The sequence below is a fragment of the Aotus nancymaae genome, unplaced genomic scaffold (assembly GCF_030222135.1).
Source record: "Aotus nancymaae isolate 86718 unplaced genomic scaffold, 86718_ANA_hifiasm-v0.15.2.pri h1tg000036l, whole genome shotgun sequence".
Taxonomy (NCBI): Eukaryota; Metazoa; Chordata; class Mammalia; order Primates; family Aotidae; genus Aotus; species Aotus nancymaae.
Genome location: NW_026988450.1, coordinates 72,293,355 through 72,319,557, shown reverse-complemented (window position 1 = coordinate 72,319,557; position 26,203 = coordinate 72,293,355). Strand labels below are relative to the sequence as shown.

General features: G+C 39.7%; 1 protein-coding gene across 4 annotated transcripts in view; it reads right to left on the bottom strand.

The window, feature by feature from the left end:
- The window catches only part of FER1L6 (fer-1 like family member 6), a 270,864-nt gene that overhangs the window by 202,080 nt on the left and 42,581 nt on the right, over positions 1 to 26,203 (bottom strand). For 2 of the 4 annotated variants that reach the window (XR_010345619.1, XM_064384566.1), the window contains exon 1: positions 4,231 to 4,302. The exons of the other annotated variants lie outside the window; for them this stretch is intronic. Coding sequence is in view for 1 of the 2 variants with exons in the window: in XM_064384566.1 (XP_064240636.1) it covers positions 4,231 to 4,253 (23 nt within the window). In the remaining variant the exon portion in view is untranslated. Of the gene's footprint in view, positions 1 to 4,230; positions 4,303 to 26,203 lie in introns of those variants that run through there. 4 annotated transcript variants of the gene reach the window in all.

Below are 26,203 nucleotides of genomic sequence, written 5' to 3'. Positions count from 1 at the left end.
CATCCACTCTGAATTGCAGGTCCTGTATGTCCCCTGCTGGACTGAGAGCCCTTGGGGCTGGTGTGTTTTTCTCCGTACACCATGCCTGACCCTGAGGGGCACTCTCTAAATGTTTGTTGAACTGAAAGGAATCCAGCCCCAGTCTTCACCTTTACACTGGAATCTCCCAGAGATGCTCTATCTGATGCCATCCATGCTGTTCTTAAGAACTCCAAAGCAAGGTCAATTCACTCACTGCTGAAACTGTTTCCAACATTCGGTGACCCCTCCACCTAACAGCACTCACTCTCAGCTCTCTACTAAACACTTTCTGCCTTGTTCTTCGATTGTGCCATGAGACTTAAGACTCAAGACTTCAGCTAAACCTCAACCTCCCACAGCCTACACTTCTCTCGTCCCTTAATAGCCCCAGACACAAATACAAATTAAAGTTTAAAAACCTTTGACCTCTGCCTTCTCATTCCTAGGAATTTGTCCTGAGGATGCAATTGCACATAGACAAAGTTGAATACATGAGGATGATAATTTAGGATTATTACGTGGGAAATGTCTCAAATACTTATCAACTGGGGACTAATTAAATAAATTTTGTACACACAATGGAATATCATGCAGTCCCAGTATGTAATTGTTGGATTTTTTTTTTTTTTTTTGAGACAGTTGCCTGTCACCCAGGCTGAGCGGAATAGCACGATCTCAGCTCCCTGCAACCTCCACCTCCCATGCTCAAGCAATTCTTCCACCTCAGCTTCCCAAGTAGCTGGGACTATAGATGCACACCATTATGCCTGGCTAATTTTTGTATTTTTGTAGAGACAGGGTCCTGCCATGTTGCCCAGGCTGGTCTTGAACTCCTGGGCCCAAGCTATCTACTCGCCTCAGCCTCCCAAAGTGCCGGGATTGCAGGTATGAGCCACTGGGCCCGGCCTGTCTTTGCTGAATTGAAAAGATGCCCACGGTACAGGACCTAAGCACAGACGTCACTAGTTCAAGGGGAAAATGCAAGACAAGGATTCAACAGAATTCTAGAATGCTATGATGAAAGAAACCAAAGAGAATAGAACCCATTTTAATGTTAAACATTTATTTTCAGTCATTTTCCCAGTAATAAAACTTTCCATATATGTTGATAATGTTCAGAGGAAAAGTCGCTTCTAGAACAGCATGAATAGTATGAAACAATTTGTGTGTAAAAATGTATATATGCATAGAAAGATGCCTGAAGAGAATTTTGCATCAAAAATACATATTTCTCTCTGGGAGGTAGAATTTGGGATTAATATTACTTTTTGTCTTTATACCTTTTCCTGAATTGTTTCACATCTATATAAGGATTGTGCATTATTTTTACATTCAGCAAAGATTGTAGAGCTCTTTACGTTTTTTCTTTGGCGGGAGGGAGATAACATCTGGAACATGGAGACTTTCAACAAATAGTTAAATAGAAACTGACTCCTAGTCCTTTTGGCCCTATCCGAGATCTAGACAAACGTCATGAATACCTGAAGTGCGGAAGGGCCTTAGTGAATGCTATAGTACAGCAATGCCCCAACCTGTTCTTCGAGTGGATACTATTGATGTACTGGACACCTTAACATCAGTCAAGTCCTTTGCAGTTTCAAATGAGTTTCCCTGTTGATGTCTCATTTGACCTTGAAAACTAGATTTATGGCAAGTCCCCCAAACTGAATCCCTAAATGTGTGTCTGGTCACCATTAGGCAACATTTCCAGTTTGGCACAGGTTTTTATCGGATGGATAAATGGGTGGGTGGGTGAACGGACAAATGAATGGATGGATAAAGGGATGAATTGATATCCCTCTTTTACAGACAAGAAATCTGAGAAGTAGAGGTGAAACATCAGACCTAAGGTGATGTAGTTAGCAAATGATCAAAATCAATGGGTTGGAATCGCTCTACTGTGCGGTCTCCTAATCAGCTCTCTTTTATCCAAAATACCCCCAAATCCTGTTTTCTTTAGGAGGAATGCCTCAGTATCACTGATAGACACATACTCGATAAGCAGAGGTGGCAGTAAAATGCCAGTGGCATGAGTATTGACCTATTGAAGTGACTAAACCATGGCGCTACTGCAGGACCCTAGGCCTCCTGCTAAACCAGGCATTGACACATTAATTGCTGGATGCAAGTGGGTATTGGGTGTCAGACGGGCGCTCAGTGGGCTCAAGGCAGGAGCTATTCACTTTCTGGCATGGAAGTATTTCACTATTTTATCAACTAATATAGCCATATTATATTATATCAGCTAATATGTCCAACCATGATACATCCAAATTCTAAAAACCTCCACAACACTAAAAGAGTTGCTACCTACATGAGAAATTTTGTTCTCTCTTTGCCCAAAGCAGAGCCCTTACTCCAAGAACTATTTTATAATGCCACTTAAAACTTGCATTCCAATGAATTCAACCAGCTTGACTAAATGGAACTAACTGCCATTATCCTCTTCTAAAAATCATCCTGGGCCTGACTGTGGCAAGAGAGCAGGGCAAACATGTGGAGAGAAAAGGATAATTTGCAATGAAGGAGACAACATCATAAAAGCTCAAAACATACATGAGACAGCAGCACACATCAGTCCTTATCATGAGCTAGCATTCCCCGAGTACATGCTTGTGTTGAAGGGCATCCTTGTTCCAGGCACCATGCAAGATTCTGGACCATAAGACTGTCCCTGATCTCAATTTGTTTATAATCCAGGAGGGCAGAGGGAGAGATATTCATTAGCAACTGTTGCATAAATTCAGAAGAGGGAGAGTTTACTTCTACCAGAGGAAAATCTAGGATGGCTGCCTGAAGAAGGCAGCTTTGACCCTGGGTCTTCTTTCAGAACAGGCGACCTTTACACTTGGGGATGAAGGAAATGCACCCTCAGAGATCAACACGGGCTTGCCTTGAAGCAAACATTATTGCCCAAGCATTTGCCAGCAAAATATGCAAAATGGACATAGGATATACTTTACTGGACTTGTCATTCCCAGATACATCCTGCCTCTCACCTGCCTGTCTTTACTCACACTGTACCTTCCACCTGGAACATTCTCCCTCACCCCGACTCTCATCTCCACATTCAAAAATGTTATTTCCTGTTCATTCTTCACTTTTCAGTTTAGATGCATATCCTCTAAGAAGACGTCCTTGATCCCTCTAAAATGAATTAAGTGCTTCTCCCTGCCTAGGCTCCAACAGTACCCTGAGCTTACCTCTGTTGTAATACTTGCAACACTCAGATTGTGACTGTCCATTGCATTATGGATCAAGACCACTAATCTGTAAATGTTCTGAGATAGGGATCTGGTCTGGTCCATTTTTGTGGCCCTAGTGGCTACTGAACACCGTATTCATAACTTGGTCAATAACAATTTAATTAATGACTAATTGAATTTTAACAGCAAATCAGCAGCCCAATTCTATCTAAATCCCAATTCTGTCCCCTGTTTGAACTTGTGATATACCCATGTAATTCTACCAAATCACTTTGCAGATGAAGAGAGACAAGTAGAGTTTCTTTTCACTTTAAAAAGTGTCCAAACCCTTTTCATCCTTCCCCAAGCCCAATGAAAAGCCAAGGCCACCCCTGAACCACATGACAAACTGCTCCTCACCCCTCTGGCTGTCATGGCCATGGAGGCAAAGTTTTAGCCCCAGCAGAGCCCCAAACAAGTCTGTGAGTGAGGCCAATGGACATCATTCCTGCAACAGAACTGCAAGACCTCAACTCTCTGTTACAAACTGAGAGGAGAGACTTTGAAGCAGAAAGAAATGGCCAGCGGAAGAAAAGAAACCACAAGCTTGAGTTGGCTTTCCAGTTTAGTGCAATTAAATAAGGAAAGACCCTGATTTCAAAAAAAGAAAAAAAAAAAGCAATGTAATACCTTTTATAGTTCAGTTCAAGGAATGAAAATAAATTTTTTTGACATTCAAAACATTAGCAATAATTACCTCCAGTGATTATCAAAATCCTCTTAGCTCCTACATTTTCTGAATGTTCTAGAGTGAAGATTATTTATTTACTCATCAGAAGAGGAATCATGTCTTTTAGATGCATGATCAGGCCCAATTGTCCCTCCTGACCCATTTTTTCCTACTAAGCCTTAAGTCTTAGGTAACCCATGGAGTTTTTGAAGGAAGACCCCCTAGTTTCTATCCCCCAGTCCCTTGACTGGCCACACCCATAAGCTTTCCTGCTAAGAGAAGGAAATATGTTACTTGGCTTTGGATGGCTTCTCCATTCTTCCTCTTTTTAGTGGCTCCTCTGGGCTAGGAACCAGCAAAATCCTGGTATCTGTCTTTATCCAGATCCTGGGCACGGGCTTCTGAGTTTCTGAGTAATTGAGTGGGTGAGGCTATTTGCTGGGTCTGGGGGTGTGGCTGAATCAACACTCATCGGTGTACATGGCTGTTTGCAAGCATCATGTTACTAAGTGCAATCAAAAGTGCAAAGCAAACTGTCCCACAAAGTGGATCAATATTCCAGGCTTCTTAACCTTCCCCACCCACTGATGTATATCTTTTTCCCCTTCAGTGACAGAGCCAAAAGCTAAAAGCCTTCAGGCTCAAACTCACATTCTTCTAAAAATATCCTTAGAAGAGACCATAAGACCATCTCATGTCAAGGAAAACACACTAATAAGGTCATTCAGTTCTCCTAGAACAGGGCTTTCTGATAGAACTTTCTACAATGATGAAAACATTCTAGTATCTGCACTGTCCAGTATGGTAGCCACCAATCTATGTGACTACTAAACATTTGAAATGTGGCTAGTGCAACTGATTAAATTTTTTAAACTTAATTTAGATTTAAATAGCCACATGTAGCTAGTGGCTACCATTTTGGAGCACTGCAATTTAGAATTCCAAAATGTTAACCCTAAAAAGGACCCAATAAATCATTCAGAACTTTGCAATTGTGAGACCTATTTCTAATACAGAAGACATATCCATACCTTCCTCATGTTAACAGAATGTTCAGTGTGTGTTCCTTAAGAATGTCATAATGACCAAAATTAGGAAAAAAATCAGTAGTATTTTAATTTTGTAATTAAGAAAATTATGAAGATTACAGTTAGGAAAAATTTCATAACACTTTTAACTGCATTTTGCTAGTCACAACAGAATCCTCATCACATATATGACAGACATGTGTGAGGTATTATTTTGCTTAGCCCTCAAACTTGTCCAACACATGGATTCCCAGATCCTCTCCAATAACTCCACAGCTGCCATCCGCCATTCCCAGAGTGCAATAGTGCAACGTGGAAACTAGTGGCTTAGCCCAAACCCTGCTTTTAGAGGGAGAAAAAACAAAAACAAAAACCTAGAGCCTAGCTAGGGAGGACCCCTGCCCAAATCACACACCTAATAAACAGTAGAGGTAACCTGACAGCTAGACCAAGCCTCCTTTCATTCTGCCACAGTCCAAAGAAAAGAAACACAGCTGGAAACCTGTAAGGGAGAGACAGCTGGCTACGCTGAAAACGCCTCTATTTTCTTTCTCTTAGGAATTGTGGAAAATAAAAAGAATAGATTTTTGTAAATGTCACATAAATATGTGTGTGCATACATTATATAATATATGAACAAATAGTTACATGTTTGTCTATGAAGGGACTATGGAAAAAATGGAACTAATCCCATTTGTATATTTATTTATTTATTTTTGAGATGGAGTTTCACTCTTGTTGCCCAAGCTGGAGTGTGATGGCATGATCTTGGCTTACTGCAACCTCCGCCTCCTGGATTCAAGTGATTCTCCTGCCTCAGCCTCCCAAGTAGCTGGGATTACAGGCATGTGCCACCACCACACCCAGCTAATTTTGTATCTTTTATTTTTTTCTCCATGTTGGTCAGGCTGGTCTCAAACTCCCAACCTCAGGTGATCTGCACACTTCGGCCTCCCAAAGTGGTACGATTACGGGTGTGAGCCACCACGTCAAGCCATATTTATTAAATACAAATACTTTTTTTGTTAGTAGGTATTAAGCAAAATGTAGTAACTTGAGATTTTTCTGACACTTTTATAACTTCCCCAGTCTCTATGGGTTTTGTTAGCATCTGGGAGTATCCTCCCAGAAACAATCAATAAAATAAAATTTTTCTCTTAAAAATAAACCAGGTTTAGGTGCTCCTTCAGTGATAGTAATCAAGACGCAGAAGAAAGAGCCGAGATGTCCTCCTCAGGTACGGCAGTTACCGCATTCACATGGACAAGAGATGAGTCTGACCCCTGGTGGTCTGACTGCTCTTCCCTTCCTAGATCGCTCAGACCACACTGCCTCCAATACTGTACACTGTATTGCTCTTGTTTGGCAGGAAAGTTTACTGGAATCAGTGTTGAGGATTTAGGGCAACAGTCTCTCCATTTTAAATGTTTCTGCCTTTGGATTCTCTGCTTTATTTTAATTTTTATTATACTTTAAGTTCTGGGGTACATGTGCAGATCATGTAGGATTGTTACATATGTATACATGTGCCATGGTGGTTTACTGCATCCATCCCCCCATCATCTACGTTAGGTATTTCTCCTAATGTTATCCCTCCCCAATCCCCCCACCCCCTCCTATCCCTCCCCTAGCTCTCCCATCCCACAATAGGCCCCAGTGTGTGATGTTCCCCTCCCTGTGTCCATGTGTTCTCATTGTTCAACAACCACTTATGAGTGAGAACATGTGGTGTTTGGTTTTCTGTTCTTTGTCAGTTTGCTGAGAGTGATGGTTTCCAGCTTCATTCATTTCCCTGCAAAGGACATGAACTTATCCTTTTTTATGGCTGCATAGTATTCCATGGTGTATATGTGCCACATTTTCTTTATCCAGTCTATCATTGATGGGCAGTTGGGTTGGTTCCAAGTCTTTGCTATCGTAAACAGTGCCACAGTGAACATACACGTGCATGTGTCTCTATAATAGAATGATTTATAATCCTTTGCATATATACCCAGTAATGGGATTGCTGGGTCAAATGGTATTTCTATTTCTAGATCCTGAAGAAATTACCGCACTGTCTTCCACAAGGGTTGAATTAATTTACACTCCCACCAACAGTGTAAAATTGTTCCTATTTCTCGATATCCTCTCCAGCATCTGTTGTCTCCAGATTTTTTAACGATCTCCATTTTAACTGGAGTGAGATGGTAGTTCAATGTGGTTTTGATTTGCATTTCTCTAATGACAAGTGATGATGAGCATTTTTTCATATGTTTGTTGGCTGCGTAAATGTCTTCTTTTGAAAATTACCCTTTCATATCCTTGACCACAGTGACTATGACCCTGGTCTCTGGAGTTAAACCACCATGGCTTGAATCAAGACTCTAATACCTACTAACTACAGAAAGTTTGGTGATTTGCTTTACCTCTCTCAGTCTCAGTTTTCTCATTTGTAAAATGAGGATAAAAATTTACTGTATAGCCATGTTGAAAAATTAAAGCTGATTCTCATCAATCTCACAGAACGGTGCCTGAAAAAAAAAGTCAATGCCCTCTCGGAGACAGTATTATAATGAATTATGCCTGTGAATGTGTATATGTCCCATGTTAGGCTGTAAAATTCCTGAGGGCAAAGACTGCTTTTATTTTCTAGCCACCCCAACCCTCTATAGGTGCAAAACTGTATAGGTGCTGTGCAGGTGTATGCGGTGGTTACAAATGTCAGCTCTGGCATCATCAAACCTACCAAGGAATGAAGGCTATGATCTTCCTACAGCACTTAGTAGGCTTTCTTTTCTTTTTTAACATTGACAAGTTTCTTAATGTCCCTGGGTCTCAGTTTCTTCATCTTTTAAATGGGCTAATACATTAGCTAACTTGTCATTTGTGAGAATTAAAGGACCCTAGGATGTGATGAGCTGCTGTGAGCATACTAATGTGCTATCCCAGCTCCCACGTTGGTGAGTACCATGTAGTGTTCATGCTGGAAGTTGCTAATAAACAAGAATCTAGGGGTTGATTTTCAGTGCACTCCCTTATTTGCTCATAGTCAAACATTCCCTATTACTAATAGAAGCCAGAGGCTAGTCCACCATAAACCCAGGGTGTGCTACAATAGCAGACTTCACAGCACACATGCCAGCTGTTCCCTCAGGAACGGTAAATTTGCCCTGCAATTCTCTGGAACAAAACCAACAGTCTGTTTGCACAAGAGCATGGAAATTCAAAACCAGAGATGTAGCCTAGTTTAGATGACAGGCTATGACTCTGAGTCGGGGGCCTTCAGTTTGAGGACTTGATCTCATTAGTAACTAGCTGCATGCTCTCAGACAATCCATTTCACAGCTCTGGGTCTCTGTTTCCTTTCCCCTAAAAAGAAGGGCCTAGATCAGGCATGCTCCAAGGATCATCGCAGCTCCTGTGTTTCAGCATCCTGGGATGAGCTCACTAAGCCAACAGGAAGACGAACACAGAATGCAGAGCCAGAAAGACCTAGGTTGAAATCTCATCTGTTTACCTTTGATCAAGCTTCTTAATCTCTCTGAAGATTAACAGAGGGTTTCTTGGGTTTCTCATGAGTAAAGTGAGGGTAACAAACATGACTGTTGGAGACTTTGGGGCAGTGAATGTGAAGCATGACACTGCCTGGGCCATTGTGGATGCTCAGTAAGTGGTAGCTGCAGTTATTATTAATGTTATTACCATCATCACTATTATTGTTATTAATACTATTAGCTTTCCTTTAAAATGCTAAGGCCCAAGAACATTTCCTTGCATAACTATCATGTGGAATCAAATAGGAATATCAACTCTTCACAAGTAATTTGTTTTGACATTTGTTAACTTTCTTCTGTATATAATTGCTATTGCTTTTCAATTTTCTTTCTTTTGGTCTTGAATCTTTTCATTTCTAACACTAGAACTTTACTTCCTTAATAATAAACAATATAGTTAAGTATATGAGGAATTCCATGGACTCCTGCCAACGATCATCATCGCTGTCATTGTCATCATAACCATCACCTTTACAGCTCCATTTTTCAGTACCTGGGGTTCAGCAGAATGAGTGACTTACCCTAGACCTCGCTGCCCATCCAAGCAGGAAGTCGGGTTAAACTTCTGACTCTGAAGCCCATGATTATTCCACCTGATCATCAGTTTCACATATTAATTCAAGTTTTTCCTCACTGTCATTGCTTTGACTACTTTTTTTTTTGAGATGGAGACTTGCTCTGTCACCCAGGCTGGAGTGCAGTGGCACGATCTAGGCTCACTGCAACCTCCACCTCCCGGGTTCATGCAATTCTCCTGTTTTACCCTCCCAAGTAGCTGGGACTACAGGCATGTGCCACCACACCCAGCCAAATTTTTTTGTATTTTTAGTAGAGACAGGGTTTCACCGTGTTAACCAGGATGGTCTCAATCTCCTGACCTCATGATCTGCTCACCTCAGCCTCTCAAAGTGCTGGGATTACAGGTGTGCGCCACCACCCAGCCTGCCTTGACTAGTCTTAAAATATATTTCTTCTTTTAAAGTAACTGCATGCATATATATATATATATATATATATATATATATATATATATATATATTTTGAAAAACAGCATTTCTTAAAGTTTAACCCTAACTCCTTGGTCTATCCAGTTGCTTGCCATCTAACTTAACCACTTTTGCCCCCCACTAGAAAACACTTAAGCAAGTTTTGGACTTCTGTTTTTCACTTCAAACATATCAGAAAGGTTTATCTTATTTCAGGTAAATAGGGGCAATGTGTCAGTTAGTTTTTTTGTTTGTTTTTTGGTTGCAAAAAAAGAGCTAATGCAAGTGAGGGATGAAGATTATTTTAAGGATTTCCACTGAATGAAATTATGTTGAACAAAAAGAATGTAAGTTATCATAGGATGTGGCCACACAGAGGATGGGACTGAAAGATGGTTCTCTACCTAAAGCAACTCCAGCAATGCTGAATGCAGAAGGTCCTAGGTCCTCTCCCCTAGTTGTCGACCAACTCAGCAACTCACCATCTCTCTGCCATCTTCTCTAGTGGTCTGCCATGCTGCTCACCTACCCCATTGTCTTCATGCCATTGACTGGATGTCTTACTCTTTCCCCATTCCAATTCTCTACAGAAGTATATCCTCAGCTCAGCTAATTACCATTATTACTGCTTGAATAGACTTTCAACATGACAGCATATCCTAGGCCATGATCAGCAGATGAATCTGCTGCTTTCCAGGTCAGATGTGGCTTTAGGCATCAAACGTGGCTGCCTAGGATGGAAATCTCAGCTAGGACAGTGGGTGGGCCCACTTTACTTAGAAAGAGCTGTAAGCCACAGCAGGTGCCCTGATTATCACTGCTAACAACAACAGCCTAAGTTTTTTCTCTCCAGATGCTGCCACGTATTTCATACCAACCTAAAAATAGTTTAAGTATCAATTTTATTATAATTTTTTATGCCTCCATATGTTTGCAAAGTCCTTACTGATGTGGAATTTAGAGTTAACTATAATAACAACAATCAAAATCACTTCTACAGATACAGTCCTTTATGGTGATGACTTTCCTTTCATGTCCTCTGTTTCATTTGATTGCTACATCATCCTCTAGTTGACAAGGACAGTTATCCCTGTCACCATTTGGCAGAAGAAAAAGCTAATATTTAAGAGAAATAATTGGCCCTAGCCTACAAAACTAGTTAGTAATCCATTTGGGTTTTAGACCTGTTTCCTTAATTTCTGAAGACATAGAAAGCATCAAGCTATATATGTAACCAATCATGAATATTTTTTGAGTCTTAATATAGCTTACCAGTCTCCTTCAGTCTAGGTTCAGATCCTTAGTTCTCACCCTGGCTTGTGCAGCCTCCTCCTAATTCATCTCTGCCCTGACTCAACAACCTTTTTCATCCCTTCCTCCATAGGCAACCAGAGAGGTCTTTTAGAAACTGTTTTCAACAAGTCATCTCCATGATCCCAGGCCCTCACTGCTCGCAGAATAAAGTCTAAACTCCTTGGGAGTATTCAGTGTCTTGGAAGATTTCAATCTATTCACTTCTTTGTCTTATCACCCACCACCCCTGCAGCCACTCATGTCCCCATGTGCTCCAGCAATGCTGGCTCCCAAGCTTGGGAGCCAATCTTTCTCCCTCTTCATCTTTCTGTAACTCACTGTCTGCAGACTAGGTTTAGCCTGTAGATGGATTTGGATCACATTGTTATAGGGTGGTTGTTTTATCAAATCCATTGGTAATATTTATGAAAATCTCCAGCTTCTCTTGAAAAATCAGTGGATCATGTTAACAATCAAACTGAGCCTGAGGAGTGGTAAATCCCTTCACATGGGCCATGCCCCTCCAGTTGACTACAATCCCCACTATTCCCTATTGTCTTACATTCAGCTAGCTTCACTCATGACAGTGATATGCTTGACCCCTTAGACATTAGAATTTGCAACCTTTGCCTTATGTTCTTAACATCCAAAATGTTTCTTTATAAACTTCTATTAAAATCATAGTCACCTCTCCAATAATCACTCCTTCACAAAGTCTATATTGATTCCCTGAGCTGAAATTAATCTCTTCCCCCTTCTGTCCTCCTAACTTGTTCATTGATACCTCTACCTATAACATCTAAAAGACTTCACAAGTCTATCTCCTCCACTAGATTATGAGCAATCTTATTCATCTTTGCGTTCCCACACTGCCTAAGATATGGTTATCCTTACACTTAGTAATTATCCCAAAAAAACCTGTTGAATTAAAGTTATTTAATTCAATCAACAGTTAAACTTTCCAATAGAAGCCAACTCACTGTGATATTATTTTCCCATTTCACGTCTAGACTTGAGCTTCTGTTAGTACCGATGGCATTTACTTCTCACTAAAAGTCTTATCTACTGAGGAAACAAACTGTTTTCTAAAGTTCTATTGACTTAAAAATGCAAATAAATTATTTTCCAAGGAGAAGCAAGAGCAATAAATTTGCTTTGACCCTGAATCAATACCCTTCCAATTGCAGACTATCTTGTAAGAACCTCACAAGAGAAGAGAGAGCGTAATACACAGTCTTCACACCCAGGTGAGGATTAAATCACCGCATCATGATTTATCCACAAATTTCAGTTTCCTCAGATAATACGTGTTTCTTACACACATTATTTGCCAAAGAGAACCTATTGTTCTTTCAGGCAAGTTACATTTTTTATGGGTTACTTCCCCATATTTTGGATTTTGACTTCTCTTACAACCTTTTAATGTTTTTTAACATCCATTTTTCAAGCATCTAACAGTTTATCATGCTTGGTGCTTGGTTCTGGGATGGCAAAAAGAAATATATTTGTTCTCAACTCCAGAAGGTTCACAGCCTAGGGTAGGAACAAATACCTCATTTAGATACTGCTTATCAAATGCTGTACATGAACGGAGCAAATTTTCACACCACATTTGTTGCGTATGGCCCATGTGTGCTGTGATGGTTCAATATTTGTAAGTTTACTGCCCCTCTGACATACAGTTTAGGTAGTAGACATTGGTGACTTATTTCTCTACCATTATCTTAACCTCTTTCCTATGCTCAGTATTGAGGAGAAATTGAGATTACTGCTCCTCAGAATGAGAAGAATGTGATTAAAACCCACAGAACTTCCCTGAAGACCTCCTATACAATCATTCACAGTGAGAGGCTCTCAGGGAAGTCTCCTGGGTTTTAATTATATTCTTCTCATTCTGGTGAGTAGCAATACCAATTTCTCCTCAATACTGAGCATAGGAAGGAGGTTTAGATAATGGGCAGAGAAATATGTCACCAATGCCAAATAAAGGTTATCCAATAAAGGTTGTTATTAGACAACATTTTCAGCCCTATACAGGCAAAATTACCAAAAGCTTAGACACAGTGAAAGTTGGGGTCACCCCATCAGATACTGGATCACAACTAGGTGAGTTACTGTCAATAAGGAAACATGGCATGGGCCATAAGGGAGGGTGGTGATAGCAGCAGCTATGACCGTGTGATCTGTTGATGGAATGAAGTCATAGCCCCTCCCTGTACATATGCCTCCTTCCTTTCTGTATTCTGGATGATTTGTGTGTGAGTATGTGTACACAACAACATTCTTCCTCCCTCTTTATGTTGCCTGACTATTACGATAGGGTGTGCTGATGGTAACAAAGTGTATAATCTAGTCAAGAAGTTGGCAACCTATAGACTACAGTCCTAATACAGCCTTCTAAGGACTTTTGTAAATAAAGTTTTATTGGAACACAGCTATATCCATTCATTTACACATTGTCTATGGCTGCTGTCATGCAACAATGGCAGACATAAGTAGTCTAGACAACCACCGTGTGGACCACAAAGCTTAAAATATTTATTACATCGTCCCTTATAGGAAAGTTTGCCAGGCCCTGACCTTGTCCACAGGTTACAGAATATCAATTGGGATCCCTAAATACTAAGGGAAGAACGAGTATCCAAGACTTGAAATTGAACATCAACTCAGTTGGTCTTTCTTTAAAGAGGGGGTTAAAGGGTCTTCAGATGTGTGAGCAATCTTTTCTTTTTCCTTGAGATGAAATCTTGCTGTATTACCCAGCAGGCTGGAGTGCAATGGAGTGATCTCAGTTCACTGCAACCTCCACCTCCCAGGCTCAAGCAATTCTTCTGCCTCAGCCTCCTAAGTAGCTGGGACTACAGGTGCACACCACCACACCCAGCTAATTTTTGTATTTTTAGTGGAGACAATGTTTCGCCACGTTGGCCAGGCTGGTTTCAAACTCCTGACCTGAAGTAATCCACCCACCTCAGCCTCCCAAAGTGCTGGGATTACAGGCGTGAGCCACCGCACCCAGCCATAATCATTTTATTATACTAAATGGGAGCATGTTTTTATGTCTGTGTTGTTGTTGTCAAACACTAAGAATGGGAGAAATGACGCACGGTATCTAAAGGAAGAAGCCATGTTGGATATGTGTCACTTACCCAGATTTTTCCTATGTTTGGAAATTATCCACAATGTGGGTTTGGTGGGAGGTAGAGCCCATCTTCTAGAACAGAGCCTGAAAACCCTAGATACTTCTTTTTACACCATACCCCTAGAGGTTATGGTGCTGGTGTCTGACTGATGATTGGCCAACCAAAGGCATCTGCCCAAGGCTTTGAATCTGAAGTTTGTTATGCAAAGAAATGGACAGAGAATTCATTCCCATAGTCGAGCAAAGGGACAGCAGAAATACCCAGTATTGGGAGCCCCAGGGCTAGTGGCAAGGCCAGGTACCCAGGACTGGTGGGAAAGGTGGTATAACTGAGGCCAGCAATGGATGAACTTACCTGCCTATCTCCATGACTCTGCCTGAATTCTGCCCCTTGGCTTCTCTTGGTTCCTCTCTACTTTCTGATCCTAGTCTTCAATGCAATATCCCCTCAAAAAACCTCATATTGCTTTATGTAAGTAGGAATATTTTTTGTTGTTTAAACCTAAGACTCTGTTGCTTTGACAGCAGATAGCCAATGTACAACTTAGAAAAAATAATTTTAAGTTTTACAGCAATAATTTAAAATTGTACAGCAATGTACAACTCAGAGAAAATAATAATAGCTATATTTGTTAAGAGATTATCATAATAATAATCAGGAGCCATAGTAATCATTGTATATGTATTATCACATGTAATATTTACAGATAAGGAAACCAAGTCTTAGAGAGATGAAGTACTTTGTTCAAGGCTACACACTTGGTTAGCAGCAGGTTGGTCTGTGCACGAAATCAGGGCGTTTAATCATATTAGCAGTATTCCTTTAGGTCCTATATTCTTCTGCTACAAAAAGTGGCGCTGAGACTATTCGCAATAGCAAAAACATGGAATCAACCCAAATGCTCATAAATGATAGACTGGATGAAGAAGATATACATACAATACCACAGAATACTATGCAGCCTTAAAAAAGAATGAGATCATGTCCTTTGCAGGGACATGGATGAAGCTGGAAGCCATTATCCTTAGCAAAGTAACACAGGAACAGAAAGCCAAACACCACACGTTCTCACTTACAAGTGGGAGCTGAACAACGAGCACACACCTACACAGGGAGGGGAACAACACACACTGGGCCTGCTGGGGGTGTAGTGGGGGAGGGACAGTATCAGGATAAATAGATAACACATGCAGGACTTAATACCTAGGTGATGGATTGATAGATGCAGCAAACCACCCTGGTACACATTTACCTATGTAACAAACCCGCACATCCTGCACATGTTTCCTGGAACTTAAAAGTTTTAAGTGGGGTTGAAATAGTTTTCCAGATCCTAGCTAAAATGAAACTCAATGGCTGGACCCACTATGTCTTCAGGGGTGTGCTGGTAAACCAGTTCTCTAAAGGAAGCCCTGAGTATTGTTTGTCAATTTCCATAGTGTAAATATTCCCACCATGGCTGATTCCAAACTACCAAAGGTTTAACCACTTGTTCACAAATATCCTAAATGTTTCACAACTGACTCTTGAAAGCTAGTGTGAACTGGCACCAACACACCGCTGTACCTACGCCCTGTTTGTTTTTTGTTTCTCTATTTGTTGTTTGCCACTTCACTTTATCTTATGCTCTTGGAATCTCAGAGTGGGGAGAGATCTCAGAGGCCACTTAGACTCACTGTGTAAGAGTGGAAGACTCTCCCTGCCGGTCAACCCTAACTTGGCATCTACGCTCTGCTCAACACTTCCAGTGGCTGAGAGCTCAACACCTTCTAAGCAGCTTGTATAGGTTGAAATGTCATTATTGTCCCAAATAATTAAGCTAGTTTTAGGAAGTAGTTGCTTTTACTCTATGTTTTAGAGGTAGAGTTTGAGTTCCTTCCTGATCTAAGAGTTCTCTGTCCACATCTCTCTACTAAATAAGGCTCTCATAAGCAGTTGCTTGGCCAGGGCTCCACTTTTCCCCTTCACATCAAAAGAGGATTCCAGAGTGAGGCCTCGAGGGTGTGCAGTGTCATTATTTGCCGTGAGATTAGTATATACAGAGCTGGGTGCTAGGTGCTTTCCAACCTTCCTTGTCACCCCAAGCAAGGAGGGGACCTGCCTGGGAGTGATACTTAGCCCCACACATCTCTCTCTCTCTCTCTCTCTCTCTCTCTCTCTGTCTCTCTCTGTCTCTCTCTCTCTGTCTCTCTCTCTCTCACTCTCTCTCTCTCTCACACACACACACACACACACACAGAGAGAGAGAGAGAGAGAGAGAGAGAGAGTTTATTTTAAAATATGCAGATGCTTCTGTCACTCAGGATCCAGCACCCATTGCCGTCACAACAAGACTTATACACCTACATATGCCCTCTTAAGCCAATCACAGGGCAACAATTCTACACATCTACTGCCCTAGGTTCTTGAAATCAAAGACATGCATGTGCCATGCCTCAAAGTCTTCTGTGTTATCACTGCCAGCTTCAGAGGAGGCCTCTGCTTTGAAGTATGGGGAGGATTTGATTGGCAGAAGTGCTTAGGTAAGAGAAAAGATAAGTTAATTAAATTGTCAAAGCCCTCTTCTCAGAGAACATGAGATTCTTGCATAACTATCATTTCCTAACAGTGCCCAGAATCTCTTGTCTTGCTTCTTTTTGTGCTATAATCCGGGGTACTTGGGGGTTTGGGCAGTATTCTCAGCAGTGGCACATGGCTCCTAGGGAACATTCTGCAGTATGAAATGGTCCATATTGCCCTTAAATGTGTACATATGTAAGTGTAGACTTCATATGCCTGATATTATGCTGATTCTTTACACTGGCAATTAGATGATCATATCCCGTTTAGGAAAAAAAAATGCAGCTCTCTGCCAGCACTTATTTAATTGTACATAAACACACTCTTTGAGGCTGAAGCAAATCTGACTGATTTTCAGTGTGGAAATAAAATATAAAAACTGTTCTCGGAGTTATTTCTAAACAGAACTAACATCAGAATTGTCTGAATCATTAGAATCAACTGTTTCAGAAAAATCAGATCCATCAAGTGAACCTTCAGCCAACAACTGTTTGAGAATGATCTTATATGATCATGTGCAGGAATGCTACGTTTTCTAGGATTTCACATTTTCCATGATCAAGCATTACTATATTTTGTAAATGGAAATACCACTACTAAAAACAGAATGCTGTGAACAGAATAATGTCCAAAGTCGATATACTAGAATGATGCAAACATAATGACAAAAGCAAGATATTTCCTGGCAAAGTTATCTCAGAGTAAATGCTACAGCCACAAGCACCACGAGCAAATATTCTTGGAGCAAACGAAAAATGGGTTAAATGTGAAAATTGCCAACAGTTTTCTTTTTACTAAGATATAATTACATCTTTAAAAAGAAAACAAAATTACGAAGCATCATATTTGAAGGAAAGATAGTATTTTTCAGACAAACAAATGCTGAGAGAATTCTCCATCACCAAACCACCACAAGAACTGCTAAAAAGAGCTCTAAATCTTGAAACAAATCCTGGAAACACATCAAAATACAACTTCTTTAAAGCATAAACCACACAGGACCTATAAAACAAAAATACAAGTTAAAAAGCAAAAATGAAAAAGCTAAGTACACTGCGACAAAGAACACGATGAATGCAACAGTATCTCATATTTCAATACTAACATTGAATGTAGATGGCCTAAATGCTCCACTTAAAAAAGATACAGAATCACAGAATGAATAAGAACTCACCAACCAACTATCTGCTACCGTCAGGAGGCTCACCCAACACATAAGGACTCACACAAACTTAAAGTAAAGGGGTGGAAAAAGGTATTTCTTGCAAATGGACACCAAAAGTGAGAAGGGGTAACTATTCTTATATCAGACAAAACAAACTTTAAAGCAACAACAGTTAAAGGAGACTAAGAGGGACAGTATATAATGTAAAAGGCCTTGTGCAACAGGAAAACATCACAATCCTAAACATATACACGCCTAACACTGGAGCTCCCAAATTCATAAAACAATTACTAATAGACCTCGGAAATGAGATAGACAGCAACACAATAATACTGGGAGACTTCAGTACTCCACTGACAGCACTAGACAGATCATCAAGACAAAAAGTCAACAAAGAAGCAATGGATTAAACTATACCTTGGAATAAATGGACTTAACAGATACATACAGAACGTTTCATCCAACAACTGCAGAATATACATTCCATTCAACAGTGCATGGAACTTTCTCCAAGATAGACCATATGATAGGCTGTAAAATGAGCCTCAATAAATTTAAGAAAATTGAAATTATATCAAGCACTCTCTCAGATCACTGTGGAATAAAACTGGAAATCAACTCTAAAAGGAACTTTCAAATTCATGCAAATACATGGAAATTAAATAACCTGCTCCTGAATGAGCACTGGGTCAAAAACTAAATCAAGATGGAAATTTAAAAAGATCCACACTGGAGGACTACTCTCAATCGCTGCACATCAGAACTCTGTCTGGCTCTCCCCAATCCTGTTCTGAGCAAGCTCAAGTCTTTGTGGATGATGTAACCACTGAGGACCTATCCGGCTACGTGGAGTATCCCTTGTATATTCTCAAGAAAATGTCTCACATGGCAGAAATTATGTACACCTGATAGCAAGAAGCTAATTCATATGCTTTAAACCAGTGAAGGCTTGTCAAAGAGATTTAGTTAATGGCAGACTTTGTGGCCACTTTGTGTGAGAAGACATCTCTTTCTGCTCATGTGCTTGCAATAAAAACTTTTCTTGGCATCTCAAAAAAATTCTTCGAACTGAATGACAATAATAACATAACCTACCAAAACCTCTGAGATACAGCAAAGGCGATGCTAAGAAGAAAGTTCATAGCCCTACATGCCTGTATCAAAAAGACTGCAAGAGTACTAACTGACATTCTAAGGTCACACCTCGAGGAACTAGAGAAACAAGAACAAACCAAAGCCAAACCCAGCAGAAGAAAGGAAATGACCAAGATCAGAGCAGAACTAAATGAAATTGAAACAAACAAAAAGATAAATAAAACAAAAAGCTAGTTCTTTGAAAAGATAAATAAAATTGAAAAACCATTAGCAAGATTAACATAGAAAAGAAGAGAGAAAATCCAAATAGCCTCACTAAGAAACGAAACAGGAAATATTATAACTGACACCACTAAAGTACAAAAGATCATTCAAGGCTACTGTGAACACCTTTATGCACATAAACTAGAAAACGTAGAATAGATGGATAAATTCCTGAAAAATACAACCTTCCTAGCTTAAATCAGGAAGAGTTAGTTACCCTGAACAGACCAATAACAAGCAGTGAGATGGAAATAATTTTTAAATTACCAACAAAAAAAAGTCCAGGATCAGATGGATTCACAGCAGAATTCTACCAGACATTCAAAGAAGAATTGGTTCCAATCCTTTTGACACTATTCCACAAGACAGAGAAAGAAGAAACCCTCCCTAATTCATTCTATGAAGCCAGCATTACCCTAATAACAAAACCAGGGAAAGACACAACCAAAAGAGAAAATTGCAGACTAATATCCTTGATGAACATAGATGCTAAAATCCTTAACAAAATACCAACTAACCAAATCCAACAACATATCAAAAAGATAATCCACCATGATCAAGTGGGTTTTCATACCAGGGATACAGGAATAGTTTAACATACACAAGTCAATAAATGTGATACACCACATAAACAGCATTTAAAATAAAAATTACGTGATCATCTCAATAGATCCAGAAAAAGCATTCGACAAAATCCAGCATCACTTAATGATTAAAACTCTCAGCAAAATTGGCACACAAGGGACATACCTTAATGTAATTAAAGCCATTTATGACAAACCCACATCCAACATAATACTGAATGGAGAAAAGTTGAAAGCATCCACTCTGAAAACTGGGACAAACAAGGATGCCCACGCTCACCACTCCTTTTCCACATAGTACTGGAAGTGCTAGCCAGAGCAATCAGACAAGAGAAAGAAATAAAGGGCATCCAAATCAGTAAAGAGAAAGTCAAACTGCCACGGTTTGCTGATTATATGATCGTTTACCTTAAAAACCCTAAAGACTCCTCCAGAAAGCTCCCAGAACAGATAAAAGAATTCAGCAAAGTTTCCAGAAACAAGATTAATGTACACAAATCAGTAGCTCTTCTATACACCAACAGCAACCAAGCAGAGAATCAAATCAAGAACTTAACCCCTTTTATAATAGCTGCAAAAAAATAAAATACTTAGGAATAGACCTAACAACAGAGTTGAAAGACCTCTACAAGGTAAACTACAAAACAGTGCTAAAAGAAATCAGAGACCACACAAATGGAAACATATCCCATGATCATGGATGGGTGGAATCAATATTGTGAAAAGGACCATACTGCCAAAAGCAATCTAGAAATTCAATGCAATCCACCATCATTCTTCACAGAATTAGAAAAAAAATTCTAAAATTCAAGGAATGAAAAAATAGCCTGCATAGCCAAAGTAAGACTAAGCAAAAAGAACAAATCTGGAGGCATCGCACTACATGGTTTCAAACTATAAGGCCATAGACACCCAAACAGTGTGGTACTGGTATAAAAATAGGCACACAGACTAATGGAACAGAATAGAGAACCCAGAAATAAATCCAAATACTTGCAGCCAACTGATCTTTGATAAAGCAAACAAAAACATAAAGTGGGGAAAGGACACCCTTTTCAACAAATGGTGCTGGGATAATTGGCTAGCCACATGTAGGAGAATGAAACTGGATCCTCATCTCTCACCTTATACAAAAATCAACCCAAGGACTTAAACCTAAGGCCTGAAACTATAAAAATTTTAGAAGATAACACTGGAAAAACCCTTCTACACATTGGCTTAGACAAGGATTTCATGACCAAGAACTCAAAAGCAAATACAATAAAAACAAAGATAAGTAGCTGAGACTCAATAAACTAAGGAGTTTTTGCATGGTAAAAGAAACAGTCAGCAGAGTAAACAGACAACCCACAGAGTGGGAGAAAATCTTCACTATTTTTATGTCTGACAAAGGACTAACATCCAGAATCTACAACGAACTCAATCAAATCAGTAAGAAAAAAAACAATCCCATCAAAAAGTGGGCTAAGGGCATGAATAGACAATTCTCAAAAGAAGATACACAAAAGGCCAACAAACATGAAAAAATCCTCAAATCACTAATGATCAGGGAACTGCAAATCAAAACCACAATGCGATACCACCTTACTCCTGCAAGAATGTCCATAATCAAAAAATTAAAAAACAGTAGATATTGGCATGGATGTGGTGATTAGGGAACACTTCTACACTGCTGGTGGGAATATAAACTAGTACAGCCACTATGGAAAACAGTGTAGAGATTTCCTAAAGAACTAAAAGTAGAACTACCATTTCATCCAGCAATCCCACTATTGAGTATCTACCCAGAGGAAAAGAAGTCATTATTCAAAAAAGATATTTACATACACGTTTATAGCAGCACAATTCACAATTGCAAAATCATGGAAGCAACCCAAATGCCCATTAATGAGTGGATAGACGTGTGTGTGTGTGTGTGTGTGTGTGTGTGTGTGTGTGTGTATATGTGTATATATATATATATATATATATGAAATACTACTCAACCATAAAAAGAAATGAATTAACAGCATTTGCAGTGACCTGGATGAGACTGGAGACTATTATTCTAGTGAAGTAACTCAGGAATGGAAAACCAAACATCATATGTTCTCACTGACATGTGGGAGCTAAGCTATGAAGATGCAAAGGCATAAGAATGATACAATGGACTTTGGGGACTTGGAAGAGTGGGAGAGAGGCAAGGGATAAAAGACTACAAATAGGGTGCAGTGTACACTGCTTGGGTGATAGAGATGCACCAAAATCTCACAAATCACCACTAAAGAACTTACTCATGTAACCAAATATCACCCATACCCCAATAACTTATGAGAAAAAAATTAAAAATTTCAATTTTATTTAAATAACTTTTATTCAAAATGTGAAGTCATTAATTATTAAGTTTAATATTCTTCTAAGTTTAATAGTTTTGAATATTTTATAAGACAAATCTGTTAAAACGTATATAAGAACTGATTTATTTTTACACTTAAATTACATTTTTATTAAACTACAGTACATCCAGATTTGCATATTTTAAATATAATTGCATTTTTTTTTTTAATCCTTTAAATCAGAGAGACAAAAACTATGCCTTACCATAAGTATACAGCCTGCTGCTTGTTTCTGTAACTAAAGTTAGATTGGAACAGAATCAGCTCATTCTTTTACATTTTATCTATGGCAGCTATTGTGCCTCAACAGCTGAGTTGAGTAGTCAGGACAGAGATAAATGTCCCAGAAAGCCTAATGTATTGATTTTCTGATGCTTTTACAGGAACACTTTGCCAACACTTGCTTTACTGTCAATAGAACACAAATTACATGAAAGTTCTAATTATATCAGTAAAGTTAGTGTTAAAATGAAGAAAACACAATATTATCAAGTAACTAAATAGCCTGCAATGAATAATATATTCGTACATTGATCATTCACCCAAACATGGGTGACCTGTCAACAGCACACCTGGACATGCAAAGCCATCATCATACTTAGCTATCCTTGAAGTTGTGCCATCTTTCAGTTCTATAAAAATAATTGCCTTATGCATATATATTTCTGTATTTGATTATGTTGTAATTATGTGTGAAGGTATAAAGATAGAACATATGTTACCCAACACATTGTGGCTTAAGACTTTAAATCTTTACACATGTGGGATTCGGTCTCCCATTTGTAAAACAGATCCCAGAACCTGCAGGATGTTACCGGCAGGACTAGCACTTTCCCTACCTCATCCCACTTTGTAAACAGACCTATGCGAGGGGAAAAATTGGCCCTATTTTACAGATGGGGAAACTCAGTCTGGAACAGAGAGATGTTGGAGAAATCTAGAACAAGAGGTGACATAATTTGACCCATAATTTGCAAAGAATATTCTGGTTGGTATCCAGAGGGGATAAGGGCAAAAACAAGGGACTGGGTAGTTTACTGCATTATTCCAGGTGAGGATTGAGTGGCAGCTGTGGAGGGGTGGGAAAAGAAGATTGCAGATGTATCATGATGGAAGAACCTTTGGAAATTACTCTTTTCACATGTGAGATGTGTGAAAAAGAAAAGAATCAAAGGTGACCAAATAAAGAATTTTGGCCTGAATAATTGACTGGAAGGAGACGCCTGCCTCCAAGATAGAGAGCACTTTGACAGAATCAGGGTCAGGGCCTGGATTGGGGAGGAGCCAAGATGGGCTTGGGCAAGTTAAGTTTCAGAAGCCTGTCACCTGCCCTAGAAGAGCTGCAGGGTAGCCATGTTATTTATGAGGCTGAAGTTCAGGGAGAAGCTGAGATTAGAGACATTAGAATTTGGGAGTTAGCATATAGATGGTGTTTAAAGCCATTATTTTCTACCGAGAGACAGATACTATTTTACATAGTGACAACCACAGACATGGTTTATGTGTCTTTAAGAAGGAAAAACAAATCAGGGCAAAACTCTAAAGCAAAATGGGGTAGAAAAGACATCAAGGCAAAAAAAAAAAAAAAAAAAAAACAGAAGTTTTAAAATGAGAGACTTGTGACCTTTCAGGTGAAAAGTTACAAATCATTACCAAGACATATCCTTCCAAAAAATCTTTCCAGATTCAAAGCAGAAGGGCTGGTTCCTTGCAAGAGTCTATGAGAACAGTGGCAAATTTCTTGTGAGTTGCACATGCAAATACCATAAGGAAAATAATTCCATATGTGTTCTGCCTGATTTTGCTGTGTTGCAGAGCAGAAGCAAGGAAGAAGCCATGTTTCTCAGATGAAGTAGGAGAACTTGTATTCCTCCAACAGGAACTGAAATTTCTACTTAGAATGAATAACACTAAAGCCAAGTGTGTGTTGTTAAAACTGGAATCTGGAAGCTTTGGGACTGAGTTCATTTCCCTCTGTGACCCACAGCCCTCACCACCCTCCTGTCTATCCCTGGTTGGCTTCATTTATTTGTCACCTCCTGGGAGGTGACAAATAAGTGAGTGCCCTTCCTGGTTTTCTCCCTCCCAGTACAGCACTTGCTCTTCCTATAGCTGCTGCCTCCAGAACAAGCCCTCTATTTGACCCCAAGGACCCCAACTCTGAACCACACTCACAGACAGCCTGGGCTGTGTGTGGTATCATCCTGTCCTCCCTTTGAACCCGGTACCAATAAAGCCAAGAATCCATCCTTATGTCTCTCCTGTTTGTCCTCATCTCCTCATCTCTATTTTCCCAGCAAAGAACATCAATAACATTCTTTGTAAATTTGGCTCTGTGTATCTTGTTACACTGAACCGAGCAATGGGTGAGACCGTAGTTAATGCTGCCTGTGATTTTCCTAAGATTGATTTCATGGGTGAGATAAATGACTTCTCAGGGCTCTGGCTTCAGCCCCTTTCAGCACTCATTTAAATCAAACCCAACCCACTGGACTCCATATTTTAGTTTCCTCCATTAGCACAAGTTTCTCTCTGGCTCACAATATATTCAGCTTTGTTTGTTTGTTGAGAGGAAGTATGTGGTAAGAACCCAGACTCCAGTGGTATCCAGAGGTAAGATCCCAGACTCCAGAACCCAGACAACACAGCTCTGCTACCTATCAGCTGTGTGACATTGGGCAAATTAGTTCATCTCTCTGTGTGTCAGCTTTCTCATTGGTAAACCAACAGTTCCTTCCTCATAGGATTGCTGTGAAGATTAAATGAATTAATATGTGTAAGTCATATAGAAAAGAGATAGAAAGGGAATTACAATGACCTATTCTTTAGAACCAATGCAAGTTCCTCCTACTGTACCCATGATGTCCTTAACAGCCAAAGGACCTGGTCCAGAATCACATATTGCATTTTGTTGTCACGTCTCTCAAGTCTCCTTCAGTTAGCAATGGTTCCTCAGCCTGTCCTTGATTTTCATGCTGTCAATACATTTTTTGAAGATTATAGGTCACTAGTGTTGTAGAACCTCCCTTAATTTTTATTTGCCTGGTGTTTCCTCATTACTTGATGCAGGTCATGCATCTTTGGCAGAAACACCACAAAGTGATGATGCAATCTTCTCATTTCATCCTATCAGTTGGCATACAATCTCAGTTTGACTTATTACTATGTTTATTGTGGTAAAGGTGGAGTCCACCAGGTTCCTGTAGTAGAAGGATACTCTTTTTTCATTTGTAATCAATATTTTGCAGGCAGCTACTTTCAGGCTGTGTAAATACACAGTTTAGCAATTGTTTATATCAATATAGACTCAAAGTTTTCCATTTTATTAAGTGGATTATACTCCATTACTATCGTTACCATGGCTATTTGATGACCAAATTGTGCCCAACTTAGTCACTTAGTCCAGTTGGCTTCTGAATCCTTTCAACCCATCTCCATCACTTCCAGAGTGCCTCTTTCTTTTAGGGGACATCTTGTACTTTCCCTACCACAGCCCTAGGATTAGCCATTCCTCCAAGAAGTCCTGGCTCTATGTAATGGAAACTTGCATTTAGAAACCAAGATCTGGGTGTTAGGTGCACACATGGCTATTGGAATGTCACTGTTCCTAGGCCCTCTCCATGAACAATGCTAGAGAACATGTACCCATGTTTTAATTTTTACAGTTGTTTTTACAGTTGTTTAGTACATGGCATCTTCCAAAGCAATTTCTCATGGTTTATTTCACTATAGTTTTTTATTGTTACCAAAACACCAAGGGTTCAGTGTAGGTCCTGCTGCTCACCACACAAAAAGCCAATCACTGAGACAACAATTATTATCAGGAAAGAAGGGTTTAATCAGATGCTGCAGGCAAGAAATGGGAGATCAGTCACAAATCCATCTCCCTGACCTACTAAAATTAGGGGTTTTATAGCAGGGAAGAAATATAACTATGTATGGGAAAACAGGAACTTGGGGGGGTAATGAAGCAATTATGATGAATGAGGGTCTTGGCTTTTAATTGTCTGGATATGATGATCTGGTGAGTTTCAGTTCTTTGATACCTTTTGAGAGGCTTGGTATCTCATTGTCTGGATCTGGTACATTTCAAGCTTTAAAACCAGAGAGTCAGTTTCTATGTTTATCAGAAAAAAACTGTCTATGGAACTATTGGGTTGGTTTCAGTTCCCCTTTCTATTTATCAATTCCTCAATCACTGGAAATCTGGTTGATGATCTTTCTGGCTGCTTCCTGCTA